This window comes from Myxocyprinus asiaticus, chromosome 45 (genome assembly GCF_019703515.2).
Source record: "Myxocyprinus asiaticus isolate MX2 ecotype Aquarium Trade chromosome 45, UBuf_Myxa_2, whole genome shotgun sequence".
Lineage (NCBI taxonomy): Eukaryota > Metazoa > Chordata > Actinopteri > Cypriniformes > Catostomidae > Myxocyprinus > Myxocyprinus asiaticus.
This window is the reverse complement of record NC_059388.1, coordinates 13,659,250-13,673,150: the sequence shown is the minus strand read 5'-3', so window position 1 is coordinate 13,673,150 and position 13,901 is coordinate 13,659,250. Positions and strand designations below refer to the sequence as shown.

The following is a 13,901-nucleotide window of genomic DNA, read 5'->3' as shown; positions in this document are numbered from 1 at the left end:
GCCTGTCCTCGTGACCCATGGAGACTGTCACATCAGGGGCGGATTTGTGCCACAGCTGGGCGATCAGGGGTGGGAAAACCGTTGCTGGAGCGCCAAACCTGCCAAATAGAGTGTTGGATGGTGGTCGTGATGACGGCCGTGCACACCGGATATGTGACCCAGAGAACAAGGACTCTCGGGTACTGCAGCCACTTGGGCATGCAGAGCAATTAAATGCAAAGGTAACAAAAAGATTCTCCTCCCGGCCCTCGACTGGGGGATGGAGTGGTCTGCTTACCAGCTCCAGAGCAGTGGGTTTCGTCGTCCCTGGGTTGCCCGTCTCAGGCGCGCTTTGAAGCCTTTCACGGGTTCTTGGCGGCCGCGAGACGGGTGGCGTCTGCTTCCTGCGGTGGGCTCCACGCCGGGGCCGGGCCGAAGGGGCGGGCTGCGGTGGAGCCGGTGCAGTCACCGCAAGGGGATGCCCATGGCAACGAGCAGACGGGGAGCAGGATCTTGAGTCACGCCGGGGCAGGATATGCCGGATAGCCTCCGTCTGCTGCTTCACCGTCGAGAACTGATGGGAAAAGTCCTTGACGGTGTCGCCGAATAGGCCAGCCTAGGAGATGGGGGCAGCAAGGAACCGTGTCTTGTCGGCCTCACCCATCTCGACCAGGTTGAGCCAAAGGTGGTGCTCCTGGACCACTAATGTGGACATTGTCTGCCTGAGAGACTGCGCCGTGACGTTCGTCGCTCGGAGAGCGAGGTCGGTCGCCGAGCGCAGTTCCTGCATCAATCCTGGGGCGGAACTACCCTCGTGCAGCTCCTTTAGCGCCTTGGCGGACTTGCAAGTGAGCCATCAGAGATGACGTAAACCTACAGGCCTTGGACGGGAGCTTTGGGCACCCGTGCCAGGTGGCGGGTTTATCCACTGAGGGGATTGCCGAATAGCCCTTGGCCGCCCCACCATTGAGGGTAGTGAGGGCGGGGAAGCTGAAAGATCGGGACCGGGCAGTAAAAAGTGCCTCCCACGACCTTGTCAGCTCTTCATGCACTTCCGGGAAGAAAATGAACGGGGGCGGGGCGTGGCTTTGAGCAGCGCCGCGAGCCCAGGAACCAATCATCGAGCCGCGAGGGTTCAGGGGAGAGCGGAGGGTTCCACTCTAGCCCGACGCTTGCGGCTGCCCGGGAAAGCATGTTTTCATCTCCGCGTCAGCCTGTGACCGGGCAACCGCACCGGAAGGGAGGAGCCCAGCTGAGGCTTCCGCGTCCGACTGGACGAGCCCGCTCTCCGATGCTGCGCTCGAGAGCTCATCACTTTCGCGGGCTCCGAATAAGAGGTCGAACTCGCCATGAGACGAGCCGGCGGACTCATCTGGAAGTCCTTTTATCAAAGACCAGAGGTGTCTCTGGTTCCCAAGAGTGACCCCTAGTGTTACTACATTGACACAACGTCGAGTGAGTGACAGATAGGGAACTGAGATATTCTTCTAAAACCCTTTATTTGTATTCAGCAGAAAAAAAACTCATATACATCTGGGATGGCATGAGGGTGAATTTTTTATTTAGCAATCACTGTATCTCTTTTCCAGGTGTGTTTGTCCATGTTTTGCATTCATTTTCGAGACTGTTCCCTTTGACACTAATCAAATTAATACCATTAAATAAATCCATAGTTTTTGCCATTTGAGCACTATTTGGTCTCCTATATGGCTGTTGTTTACTGCCTCATGCTGCTTTGAAACATTATATATCAGTGGATAGCAAATGCTATTAGTTAGACCTCTTTTATATCTGAGGCATACTGCTATAGCAATCAAGCTAATGTGACTCACCTTTGCTGCTGCTGCATTTATAATAATGATAGTGGTATGTAAAATATTCATAGGTGTATAAAATGTACTTAGTGTGCTGAGATTAGAGTCATGTGATCACAGACTCATGTGGTCTTACTTCATTGAGAGCATGTATGCCACTCTCAGCCTCAATTAACTGCACCAGCTCCTCCTGCATCTGCTCCGCCCATTTCCTGGTCCTGTGAACACAGAGAACCAATAAGATTTAGTTTTTCTGTTTATCTGGTATGATTATCATTTTGTATTGTTTCAGATTGATTTCGAGTGTTTCTTGTAATTATACGTGATGTCAACAATATATAGAAAATGTGTCTATATATGTTTTTAAATGTTTTTATACCATAGTCCTGTTTTTTTCTTCTTCTTCTTCTTCTTCTTCTTCTGTATAACTGGATTGTGTGTTTATTGAAATTGATAAAAAAATTATATAAAAGATCTGAGATGATTAACACTTGAGCTATTTCCGCAGATCTTTTGTTTCTTGGCTAAAAAAATTTGATCTTTTCCTTCTAATGTATGTATATAATCTTAATGTACAACTTAAACCAATTTAACACAAAATATGAAAGAACGTGACCACTGAAACCCCCACTGATAAGTCCTGTTTAACTGCATTTTCATTGCAACATGACTCTTGGTAATAATAGTGAAAAGACATTGAAACTTATTGGTAATTTTACAAAATTATTCATAAACTCTCTCCCTGTCATAAAAATGTCAATGTGAGTGTTTGTGTGGGTGTAAATATGGTATCACTAATGTTACTGCAATATTTCACACATACAGTACAGTGTGAAGTGTAGCAGGAAAAGGTGAATATCTGCTTACACATTAAGGGACAGTCAGTTGAACCATGGAAAAACCTGACAATAAAGTGATGTTATTTATACTTGCTCGATTCAAAGTGAACAATTGACCTGTCTTAAAGAAGATTTACACTGTTTGCTACCTTACTGGTGGCAAAAAGTCAGGCATAGTCATAAGCATAGTCAATGTTGAATGACATTTCTGGCTCTGCGGTTTGTGATGTAAAAAAGCAAACTTTTATTTTTAAATACAGTAGTTTAACATTTTCTCACCTTCATGGATGGGGTGTAACGATCTGAGATTTTCACGGTATGAGATGACTTAGATGTATCATCATACTTTTTTTATTTTTCTTCCATACGACTTGTCGCGTGAAGATGTGTCACACTAGGTTTGACACAAAGTTTAATTATGCAAAACCATCAGTGATATCCCTTTAATATCACAGGTAAAGAATGCATTCTTATTGTAACTGCATTTCATTCAAATATTTAGGTAAGATGTAGTGGAATGACAGGAGTATGACAGGTTTGGTTTGAAACTTGAGTATGGACTTGCCAACTCCTGCCTAACTATGGACTAACATCTCTTCTTTTATCATCTGTGAGGTTTTTGCAGTTATTTTCCAGCTTTACATTAGGCTACATTAAGGGGGCTTTATATAAGGCCCATCTCTTGTACTATAAATCAGTCATTACATAATTTTGGACCACGCCCAGTGTCCCAGATTAGCCCTCTGCTGACTCACCAACCACCTGCTTTTCAAAATACCCAACCACAATCTAAAACTGATGAGCAGGCAGCATGCATGACGCCTCCATTCAAGGGCACTACAGCCTTATATGAGCCATTTAAAGCAAAGCAAGAGAGTGCAGGAGGGGCTAAGCGGGAGAAAGAGGTGTTAAGGGTTGGATATGGGTGTTGTGTTAGTGAATCCATACCAAGGTCCTTTCCCTGTCACCACCACTATGAATCAGTGTGAAAATCACTGCAGCAGAACATGTAGAACGCATGTGAGATCGCCCACAGCATAAAACACACACCACATACACACAAAATATGGACAACATACAGAAAATTCCCTCTTGCTGGAGGGTGATGAGTTTGGTCGAGCGTTTCTGGTGGGAGTGTTTTCTTTAAAAAAAAACAAAAAAACTGTGTAATCTGAGAAGAGGGACCACGTGTGGAGTGAAAGTATATTTAGCCATGTAAGCCGACTGCTAGAGGCCTCAGCTTCAAGCAAGACTGGCATAAGCATATTTGTGCCATATGAAGATTTCATTAAGGTGTTTTTTTTGCAAGAGCAGAGGAGAGATAACTTTAAAACTACCTTCAACTGTAGTCAACTGCATTTTGTTTGTTGCTTTTTCATACCTTTGATTGATCATATGTGTGCTTCCAATAAACAATGCCGCTTTAAACTATTGTGGAGTTTTATAACACTGATTTCAACTGAGGTGCCTGGGTAGCTCAATGAGTATTGACACTGACTACCACCCCTGGAGTTGCAAGTTCGAATCCAGGGTGTGCTGAGTGACTCCAGCCAGGTCTCTTAAGCAACCAAATTGGTCCAGTTGCTAGGGAGGGTAGAGTCGCATGGGGTAACCTGGTTGCAATGAGTGGTTCTCACTCTAAATGGGGTGCGTGGTAAGTTGTGCATGATCGCAGAGAGTAGCATGAGCCTCCACATGCAGCCTTTAAAAGGTGCAAACAATTGCAAACCAGGAAAGCAGTGCCAAAAATGTATGCAAAACATTTAAAGCACTGAACTGTAGAACGGGAGAACTATTTACGTAATACAATGTACAAACTATATAAACGATAATCATGGAATGTGGAATGCATTTATGATCCTTTATTCTCTTGTAGTCTTGTTTAATTTTTTTTATTTTCAATTGACATAGTTTAAAACCCCTTAAACTCTATGGAGCCGCCAGAGGGGGGCTATATCACGGAAAAAGTTTACGCTTGTAAGTCTCTGTTAACATTGTATTTTAAATGGTAGATAGCAGTTTCTTCTGATTTCTATTTAGTCATCAAATTTTAGTAATTTATTTGCACATGAAGAAATTGTTAATAGATTAAGAAGAAAGAAATAACATCACACACAGTAGTCCAGCAACCACAGATGGCATGTCCATGTTAGCAATCGCATTTTCTCAAAAAATACAGAATCAAACCAATTGTACATACAGCGCATAGTGAACAAGACATTTACTTTTAATGTTTTTACATTTACAAAGCGCTTTTGCTTTGAAGTTGAACTCACGCGCTCATGCGGATCCAGCGCCAGCAGCAAGTTTCTGGCTGATGGAATACGCGCTTCAAAGGAAGATATTAGATGAGCACTCAACGGGAAGAAAACGCTGGATTTTCATGAGGTTCGTGAATTACATCTTTTTAAACGAGATATCTGCATATTTGCAGACAGTATATAATAGAAGTTATATTGATATTTGCTTTTCATCTTTAGAAAAGTTACAGGGAACTGTTGAGGAGAAACTGTTAGAATACATGTTTTTTCTACCACATAAACTAGTTCCACATGGAACTAAAACCTTTTTAGTACCTGCTCCTGAGGTGGTACTTTCCTTGCAAAGTGGAACTATTTGGATGGAGCCAAAACCGAAAATGCTTCTCATTGGTCAAGAAAAATGCGTCATCAGACATCAGACAGCCGATACCGGCCATTTAAAAAAAAACATATTGGTCGATCACTATATTAAGGTATGCAAATGTCTATTTAAGCTATTAAATTCACAATTATATATCATATCTGCAGAGAAAACAACTTATTTATGGAGAAAAAAGAAAATATTAAACAGATTGTGACCCAAAATCCTGTCGTGGACACTCTTGATCACTTCTGGTGATATGAATCATTGTTGAATTTTTATACTGGTGAATTGTTGAATCACTGTTGTGATTAAACTAATCATTGTCATGTTTCTTGAGTGGCAGAACATTGCTCATTCAAAAACACAACAAGAAAGGAAATGGCTGCCAGCTCCTTTTAGTTTAACCAATGAACTTCCATTGTTTTCTTTAAGAGATTATAATAGCATTACAATTCTACAACCAAAAGTAGTACAGTATGATCATAACTACCCACAGTGACCGGAAAATAGATCACACAGGCATAGCACAAACATCAGCGCAAAGAGATGGGGAAAAATGGATGTGAAGACGGAAACTTGGAGCAGTGAATGGAAAACTGAGATAAGATCGCCTTTGGTCCCTCCCCCCTCCAAGTCCTCTAGAGAGGGAAGCTGGGGACAGGGGCAAACCAGAGCTCTGTAAAACATTATATAAATAGTTGATGGAAACGGCTTAACTCATTTAAGAATTGAGCAGAACAAACTTCATTTATTTGCATAATTATGTACTTCCAGTCAGTACAAGATACAACTGTAAATTATATTAGAAACATAATTCTGTGAACTCTGCTCAGCTGGTTTATCTGGGGCAAGCAAAAAGGAGACATTGGAGGAACTTTATGTAGCCTAGTGCCGAGAAAAGTGTTTTCATGCTGGCCCTGCTGAAAAGAAAAAAACAGCCTAAAGGGCGGTCACACACGCAATTTTTTTCAGGACAACACAATGTTCCAGGATATGATGTCACACGAGAGGGCTTCTGGTGTAAGTAAATAATAAATCACAATTAACAGATAATATTACATTCAAAGTGTTAACATAATATTGTCCACTCACTTTCCTTCAACAATAAAACATGCAGCTTTGAATATTTATTCTTTGAATTGAGCCAAGAAGTCATCGTGTGACGTTTTGATCTTCTATTGGTCACACGTCCTCTTGTCATACGGATTTGTAGGTTATAGTTCACCATACTTGAACTTTCAATTTGCAGCGTAGTACGAAATTTCTTCACATGAGGTTTTGTTTCTGGTCTCCCGCATTTGGATGCGTTTGAATGGGAGTGAATAGAGTGTGAAGTGTAGTGTGACTGCCCCTTGAGACGGTTAGGTGGTCTTATCATGTTTAAGCTGGTCTTAGCTGATTTACACTGGTCTCCCAGTCTGACCAACTGAAAAGTTCCCAAAACCCATCTAAAACCAGTCAACAGACCAATCTGACCAGGCTAGAAGAAAAGCAAACCATTTTAAGGCTGTTTTAGCTGCTTTTTAAAGCAGGATGTTAACTGGTTTTCCTCTCTTATAAAAGAGAGCAATAATGACAGAAAAGGAGAGAGATGGATGTATAGACAGAGGGGAAGAAATGAGACAAGGATGTCCAGCGGTGCTTGGCTCACTGTGAATGGTCCAGGCCTTTAGTCTGTTACACAACATACTAATTCTGTTTAGACTGTACCATAAAACAAGCACTTTCTCTCTCTCTCTCTCTCTCTCTCTCTCTCTCTCTCTCTCTCTCTCTCTCTCTCTCTCTGTCTGTCTCTCTCTTTCCATCTCTTGTCCTCCCTCTCACCCTCTTTCTATGTTAACTATTCTCTCTGAGGGCGTGAGGGCTGTTTCTGTGTTTAGAGCCACACAAGAGCAACATATCCCATGTATTTTACAAAAACTTCTACATAAACAGTGGTCTGATAATTGGAGCAATAAATAGTGACTAGATTTTTTAAACATTTCTGAAAACATGAGTGGTGCAAATGTAACCGATCCTGCTCTACCCGCTTCGAGCAGGATTCGAACCGGCGTCAGCCGGCATGGAGGCAGGCACACTAACAAGGAGGCTAAAGGCTACAACCTCTAGTTGCAAGTGCGCCTCTTGTGGCCAGGGAAGTGTGGTGTTTACACCCTGCACAGCTATCTACCAGCTGGCTACCGTTACACAAAACTCACCACCATGATGCCAGGGTATTTTCTGTTGTTGCCAGGTTTTGGCTATGTGGTTGATAAGATGTTTGGAGTGGTTTTAAGCACATTGATTTTCGGTTGCTAGGGTTTTCTGATTGGTTGCTAGTGTAACGGTAGCCAGCTGATACGTGACAGCTGTGCAGTGTGTAAACCTCACTCCCCTGGCTTTAAGAGATGCACAAGCGACCGAGGTTAGGGGCCATGGCTTTTATAGCCTCCACGCTAGCACGTCCGACTCCCATGCTGGGGATCGAATCCTGCTCGGGCGGGTCGAGTAGGACCAGTGATACTAGGTGGCCCAAGTCTCTATGATACTCTTTTCAAGAATACAAAATATTCTTACATTTTAGAAAATAAGTGTAAAATAGTAGTTAAGAAGAATGTTGTTAAGAATGTTTTGTTAATCCAGCCCCTGGTCCTTTCTTCAGTGTAAAACTAATGTATTATTTCACTTGTTTTATCAAAATGGTAAAAGTTGAAAATCATAAGTCTGATCATTTATAATAGTAATAGCAAACCTCTCCTGAATAAGCTGCACTATTTTAGGTATCATTCAAGTTTGTATCACAAATGGTGAGGGACGAGTAACACACCAAAGTTTAATACTTCGGTTAAGGAGTCTGTTCAAATATAAGCAATAGTAAGAGTAAGTTAATAAATTGTATAAAATGTATTTATAGCTCCAAACTTTTGCAGAACATTGCAGTTGTAAATAACAAAAAATAAATGTAAAAGTCTGTGAAATAACTGTATTATTAATAGCAAAGCCAAGAAAGCACATCTTTCCATTTCACACCATATTGGCACTTGTCATCGCTTGACCAGCTGTCTGAAACCTGTGGAATGACGTGTGCATTGTTAAAACCTGAGTTCCAAATGGCCTTCAAAATGGACCTCTAAAGCATCAAAGGTCTCCACATATAAAGGTCAAAGATCAGGGGGAAGGGTGGCAGGTGCCTCTGGTTCACCATATAGCATAAGAATCATGAAGTGGAATGAAGACACAAGGAACATTTAGTGTCAGAGACAACAAGAGGCAATCAGAGGGAGCCTTACAGTGAGAACAAACAATACACAATGTCAACATCCTGTCAGACAAGGCTTGACGCAAGAATAACCAATGATGGGGCTCTACAGAAGGTTCACATGCTATCTAGCCAGTCAGGGTGAGTGATACATCAAGCAGCCCTAAAATAGAGTGCATGAGTCAGGTTTTAATGCGCTGAATCTTGACATCTGGCTTCAATATCCCCCCACCCCTACAAAAACGCACATGCACAAATTGCCGCCCAGTAGTCATCGCTGTACACTTTTCTTCATCTTAATGCAGTTCAGTGAGCTGTTCCCTTGTTATGGCCAGCTGACAAACCACACTATGGAAAATGACACATATTCTGAATTTTTTAAAAAAATACTAATAACAGCATAATTACATAATAAAAAGTATTTATCAACTTGCATGTCCAATTCAACCCCAAAACAAAATAGCACTATAGTGCTATGAGAATAATTAAAGTCATATTGTGTAGAGCTTTGAAAAACTGAGGTATGGAAAATAGCTTGAAGGGGTTTAAGAATAGATGGTTATGAAACTCCCAACATCCTCGTTAATGCAGAGATGTGAATATTTAGGGGTGGTTTCTACGGCAAGCATTACTATTGCTCATTAAACTTTTGCATGGCACAGTTTGTGTTACGAACATGAATTACACCTCACATCATGTGGCTTATTGAGGAAAAGTGTGCCACTACTTATCTTAGATTTTTACTAGGTGAGCAATAAAACAGGCCAAAAAATCCCCAAGATTTACATTGAATGAGGGACCCGAGCCACAGCTAGGAACTAGAATCTCATTGAAACTTGGTGGTGGGTGATAAAACAAGCCAGTAAGCAACCATCTAGCAACCAACCAGAACAACCATGTACTGCATATTAATGCTCTGGCAACAGCCTACAACAATCTAGCATTGTGGTGGTGAAGTTTGTCCAAGCAACTACCACTCACATTGTCTAAAAACAGTGCAAACCTGTGACTCTGTGTTGCTATGAGAAACTTTAGGTGTAATAAGAGTACAAACAAACACTAATACGGGAAGGTTTCTATACACCACAAGCTGTCTTCACACAACAACCACATGCCTCTGAGGTCCTATTTTGAGCTGCCCCACATTAAAGACAGCTACTGCCTGTTTACAGTGCACCTAAAGGTACTCATAGCACAGTTTTTGTAACCTTGTGTACCTGTACGCATCTGATTGGTTGCCATGTGGTAGACGTAATGGCACAGGGAAAAAGTATACACTAGCCTTAACTTGTGACTTTAATTAATGTATTGCCAATTCTGCCAATATTTAATTTGTTTCTACATAAGTGCATCTGGAAAGTATTCACAGCACTTCACTTTTTCCACATTTTGTTATGTTACAGCCTTATTCCAAAATGGATTAAATTCATTATTTTCCTCAAAATTCTACAAACAATACCCCATAATGACAACGTGAAAGAAGTTTGTTTGAAATCTTTGCAAATTTATTAAAAATAAAAAACGAAAAAAATCACATGTACATTAGTATTCACAGCCTTTGCTCAATACTTTGTTGAGGCACCAATTACAGCCTCAAGTCTTTTTGAGTATGATGCTACAAGCTTGGCACACCTATTTTTGGGCAGTTTCTCCCATTCTTTTTTGCAGGATCTCTCAAGCTCCATCAGGTTGGATGGGGAGCGTCGGTGCACAGCTATTTTCAGATCTCTCCAGAGATGTTCAGTCGGGTTCAAGTCTGGTCTCTGGCTGGGCCACTCAAGGACATTCACAGAGTTGTCCCGGAGCCACTCCTTTGTTATCTTGGCTGTGTGCTTAGGGTTGTTGTCCTGTTGGAAGATGAACCTTCACCCCAGTCTGAGGTCCAGAGCGCTCTGGAGCAGGTTTTCATCAAGGATGTCTCTGTACATTGCTGCATTCATCTTTCCCTCGACCTTGACTAGTCTCCCAGTTCCTGCCGCTGAAAAACATCCCCACAGCATGATGCTGCCACCACCATGCTTCACTGTAGGGATGGTATTGGCCAGGTGATGAGTGGTGCCTGGTTTCCTCCAGACATGATGCTTGCCATTCAGGCCAAAGAGTTCAATCTTTGTTTCTAATGGTCTGAGAGTCCTTCAGGTGCCTTTTGGCAAACTTCAGGCGGGCTGTCATGTGCCTTTTACTGAGGAGTGGCTTCCGTCTGGCCACTCTACCATACAGGCCTGATTGGTGGAGTGCTGCAGAGATGGTTGTTCTTCTGGAAGGTTCTCCTCTCTCCACAGAGAAACACTGGAGCTCTGTCAGAGTGACCATTGGGTTCTTGGCACCTCCCTGACTAAGGCCCTTCTCCCCCGATCGCTCAGTTTGGCCGGGCGGCCAGCTCTAGGAAGAGTCCTGGTGGTTCCAATCTTCTTCCATTTACGGATGATGGAGGCCACTGTGCTCATTGGGACCTTCAATGCTGCAGAAATTTTTCTGTACCCTTCCCCAGATCTGTGCCTCGATACAATCCTGTCTCGGAAGTCCACAGACAATTCCTTGGACTTCATGGCTTGGTTTGTGCTCCGACATGCACTGTTAACTGTGGGACCTTATATAGACAGGTGTGTGCCTTTCCAAATCATGTCCAATCAACTGAATTTACCACAGGTGGACTCCAATCAAGTTGTAGAAACATCTCAAGGATGATCAGTGGAAACAGGATGCACCTGAGCTCAATTTTGAGTGTCATGGCAAAGGCTGTGAATACTTATGTACATGTGATTTTTTTCGTTTTTTTATTTTTAATAAATTTGCAAAGATTTCAAACAAACTTCTTTCACGTTGTCATTATGGGGTATTGTTTGTAGAATTTTGAGGAAAATAATTAATTAATCCATTTTGGAATAAGGCTGTAACATAACAAAATGTGGAAAAAGTGAAGCGCTGTGAATACTTTCCGGATGCACTGTATGATCAGGCACACATAGACATTCATATTTTCCTTTTTTTATTGACCAAATTAAAACCATTAGCATATCGCTTCCAAACATGAAAACGCCAATATGAAAAACTGATTTATAATTGACTAGTAACACTTTGTAGAAACAGTGATTTAAATGCCACAATATGTAGAAGGGTTGGCACTCCTAAGAACATGTAATATTTAATTTGTATTCTTTCTTGCTCTCACGTAAACGTGTAAAATAACCCGCCATAAACGGATGTGACCATTGTAAAAGTGGCACACAAGTACACAAGTAAAGGCTACATGATGAGAAAAAACATTCAAAACGCTTTGAAACCAGCAGACTTTGACTTCTGAGACATTGGGATAATATCCAAAAATGCTGCATGATAGATTGAATTAAGACTGAAATAGCAATATAGCCTTGCGTGATTACTTAACCTTAAAAGGCTGCATTTCTGCATTCAACACTTCAGTCAGCGCTCAGGGATTGCAAATTTGAAGGGAACTTTAAAAGGAAAATTCTAAGAAGTAAAGCTCATGCATTTGGGAGATGGCTGATTTTGGTGGTAGAAATTGAGGATATTGTCATAATATTAGGAAACAGTTATGGTAATAATGATTATTTGGAAAATAGGGCGTTATTACAGGGATTTGAAGAATAAATCTCAGATTGGAGATTGGAACACTATTCATAACCTTACATTAGATTGTTTACCTTTACGAGTCATTAGACAAAACCAATACACTGATATATATATATATATATATATATATATATATATATATATATATATATATATATATATATAATTTGTGCACTCATTTACGTTGTTATGATGAATGGAGACACTGGAACCCTGATAAATTACAATCTACCTGGAGTATTAAGGATGGATCCAAGCAATCTAAGCTTGATTTTTGGTTGCTTTCACAAGAACTTGGGAAACAAGTTCAAGAAATTCACATTATACCATCTGTACTTAGTGATCCTAGAGTAATTTATTTAGTAGTTAACCTGGGGGATTTGGACATAGAAGATCTGGCTTTAATTTCTAGAAATTAAGTAATGCACTTCTTGAAGATGATTGCTTTAAAAACAATGCTAAACTTATTATAAAGAGTTGTAATAGTAAAGCCAAGGTCTCTAAACTATATGGAAAACTAGGGGTGCACCGATCAATCAGCCACCGATCTAAATCGGCCGATCTTCGTTTTAAATCTGTGATCGGCGATCGGCCGATTGTGCCTGGATTTAGGGCCGATCTTTTTTGCAGCATGCAAGGAATCACACATACACTGCTACTCTAATGAATGAGCACTTTCTCAGCCCTTGACGCATGACAGTGTGGCCTTTGGAGGGTGAGTTGTTGGCAATTCTAAGCATTCACAAATGTAAACTTTCAGACATGATGTAATCACATGAATATGCCGTTTTGTTTTAAAAATGTGTAAGGATTACACGTGTATGAATCTTAAGTTGCCCATTTTCTAGAGTCATTATGATAACAATTCTGATTTGCTGCACTGTGAGCACAAAGAGGATAAAGAGGCTGCAAACGAGTATAAAAATGAATTAAACAACAAATAAACATGCAAATACAAATCTGAGTATACGTGATGTAACTTGAGTTGTGACAATCAGATGTTGTGTTGAGCAATAGAGACTGTTTGAGCCATCATGAGCGCTTTTAGCTTCACTCCCTTCAACATGAGTGCTCTCGGTGTCAATCAAACATGCGCACTCTCCAGGTGTTCTCAATACATCATCAGACACTCATCTCAGCACTATTCTGTGAGGATCCCAATTTAAATCAGATTAACGCTGGTCACATTACCACTAATCACAGCAATTACATTTTAACCATTACGACACCATGTCTTCACACATTTGCTTAATAATTCGTGATTTGTGTTACAGCAAAACGCCAAAGACAGTAAACAAATCATAAATATTAAAGAACCCATATTATGCTCATTTACAGGTTCATAATTTTATTTTGGGGGTCTACTAGAATAGGTTTACATGCTTTAATGTTCAGAAAACACATTATTTTTCTCATACTGTACACTGCTGCAGCACCTCTTTTTACCCTCTGTTTGAACACTCCGTTGTAGCTCCTGTCTCTTTAAAGCCCCCTTTTACAAAAAGCCCAGTCTGCTCTGATTGGTCAGTTGGCCCAGTCTGTTGTGATTGGTCAACCGCTTAGAGCATGTGTCAGAAATGTAACACCCCTAACCATAACCGAGTTTCCGCTCCCGAGGCTTCCTGAGCAGCGCATTCCTGAGGTGGGAATTATGCAAATGTGTTACATAGTGACGTAGCTATGTCACGGAATTAATGGCTGGACTGCAAACCAGGCATTTCAGGCAGTTCAGGAGCAGTGTTTTCTGTGGGTGAGAGTAACTCCCTATGGCCTGGACATTGTGCTTTGTAAATTTGCAGACCTTTTACATGC

At 41.3% G+C, this 13,901-nt stretch overlaps 1 protein-coding gene across 2 annotated transcripts in view; it reads right to left on the bottom strand.

The window, feature by feature from the left end:
- LOC127434833 (voltage-dependent calcium channel subunit alpha-2/delta-1-like) overlaps positions 1-13,901 on the bottom strand; it is a 150,088-nt gene that overhangs the window by 115,241 nt on the left and 20,946 nt on the right. For both annotated transcript variants that reach the window (XM_051687842.1, XM_051687843.1), the window contains exon 2: positions 1,930-2,011. In XM_051687842.1, coding sequence (XP_051543802.1) covers positions 1,930-2,011 — 82 coding nt within the window. The remainder of the gene's footprint in view (positions 1-1,929; positions 2,012-13,901) is intronic.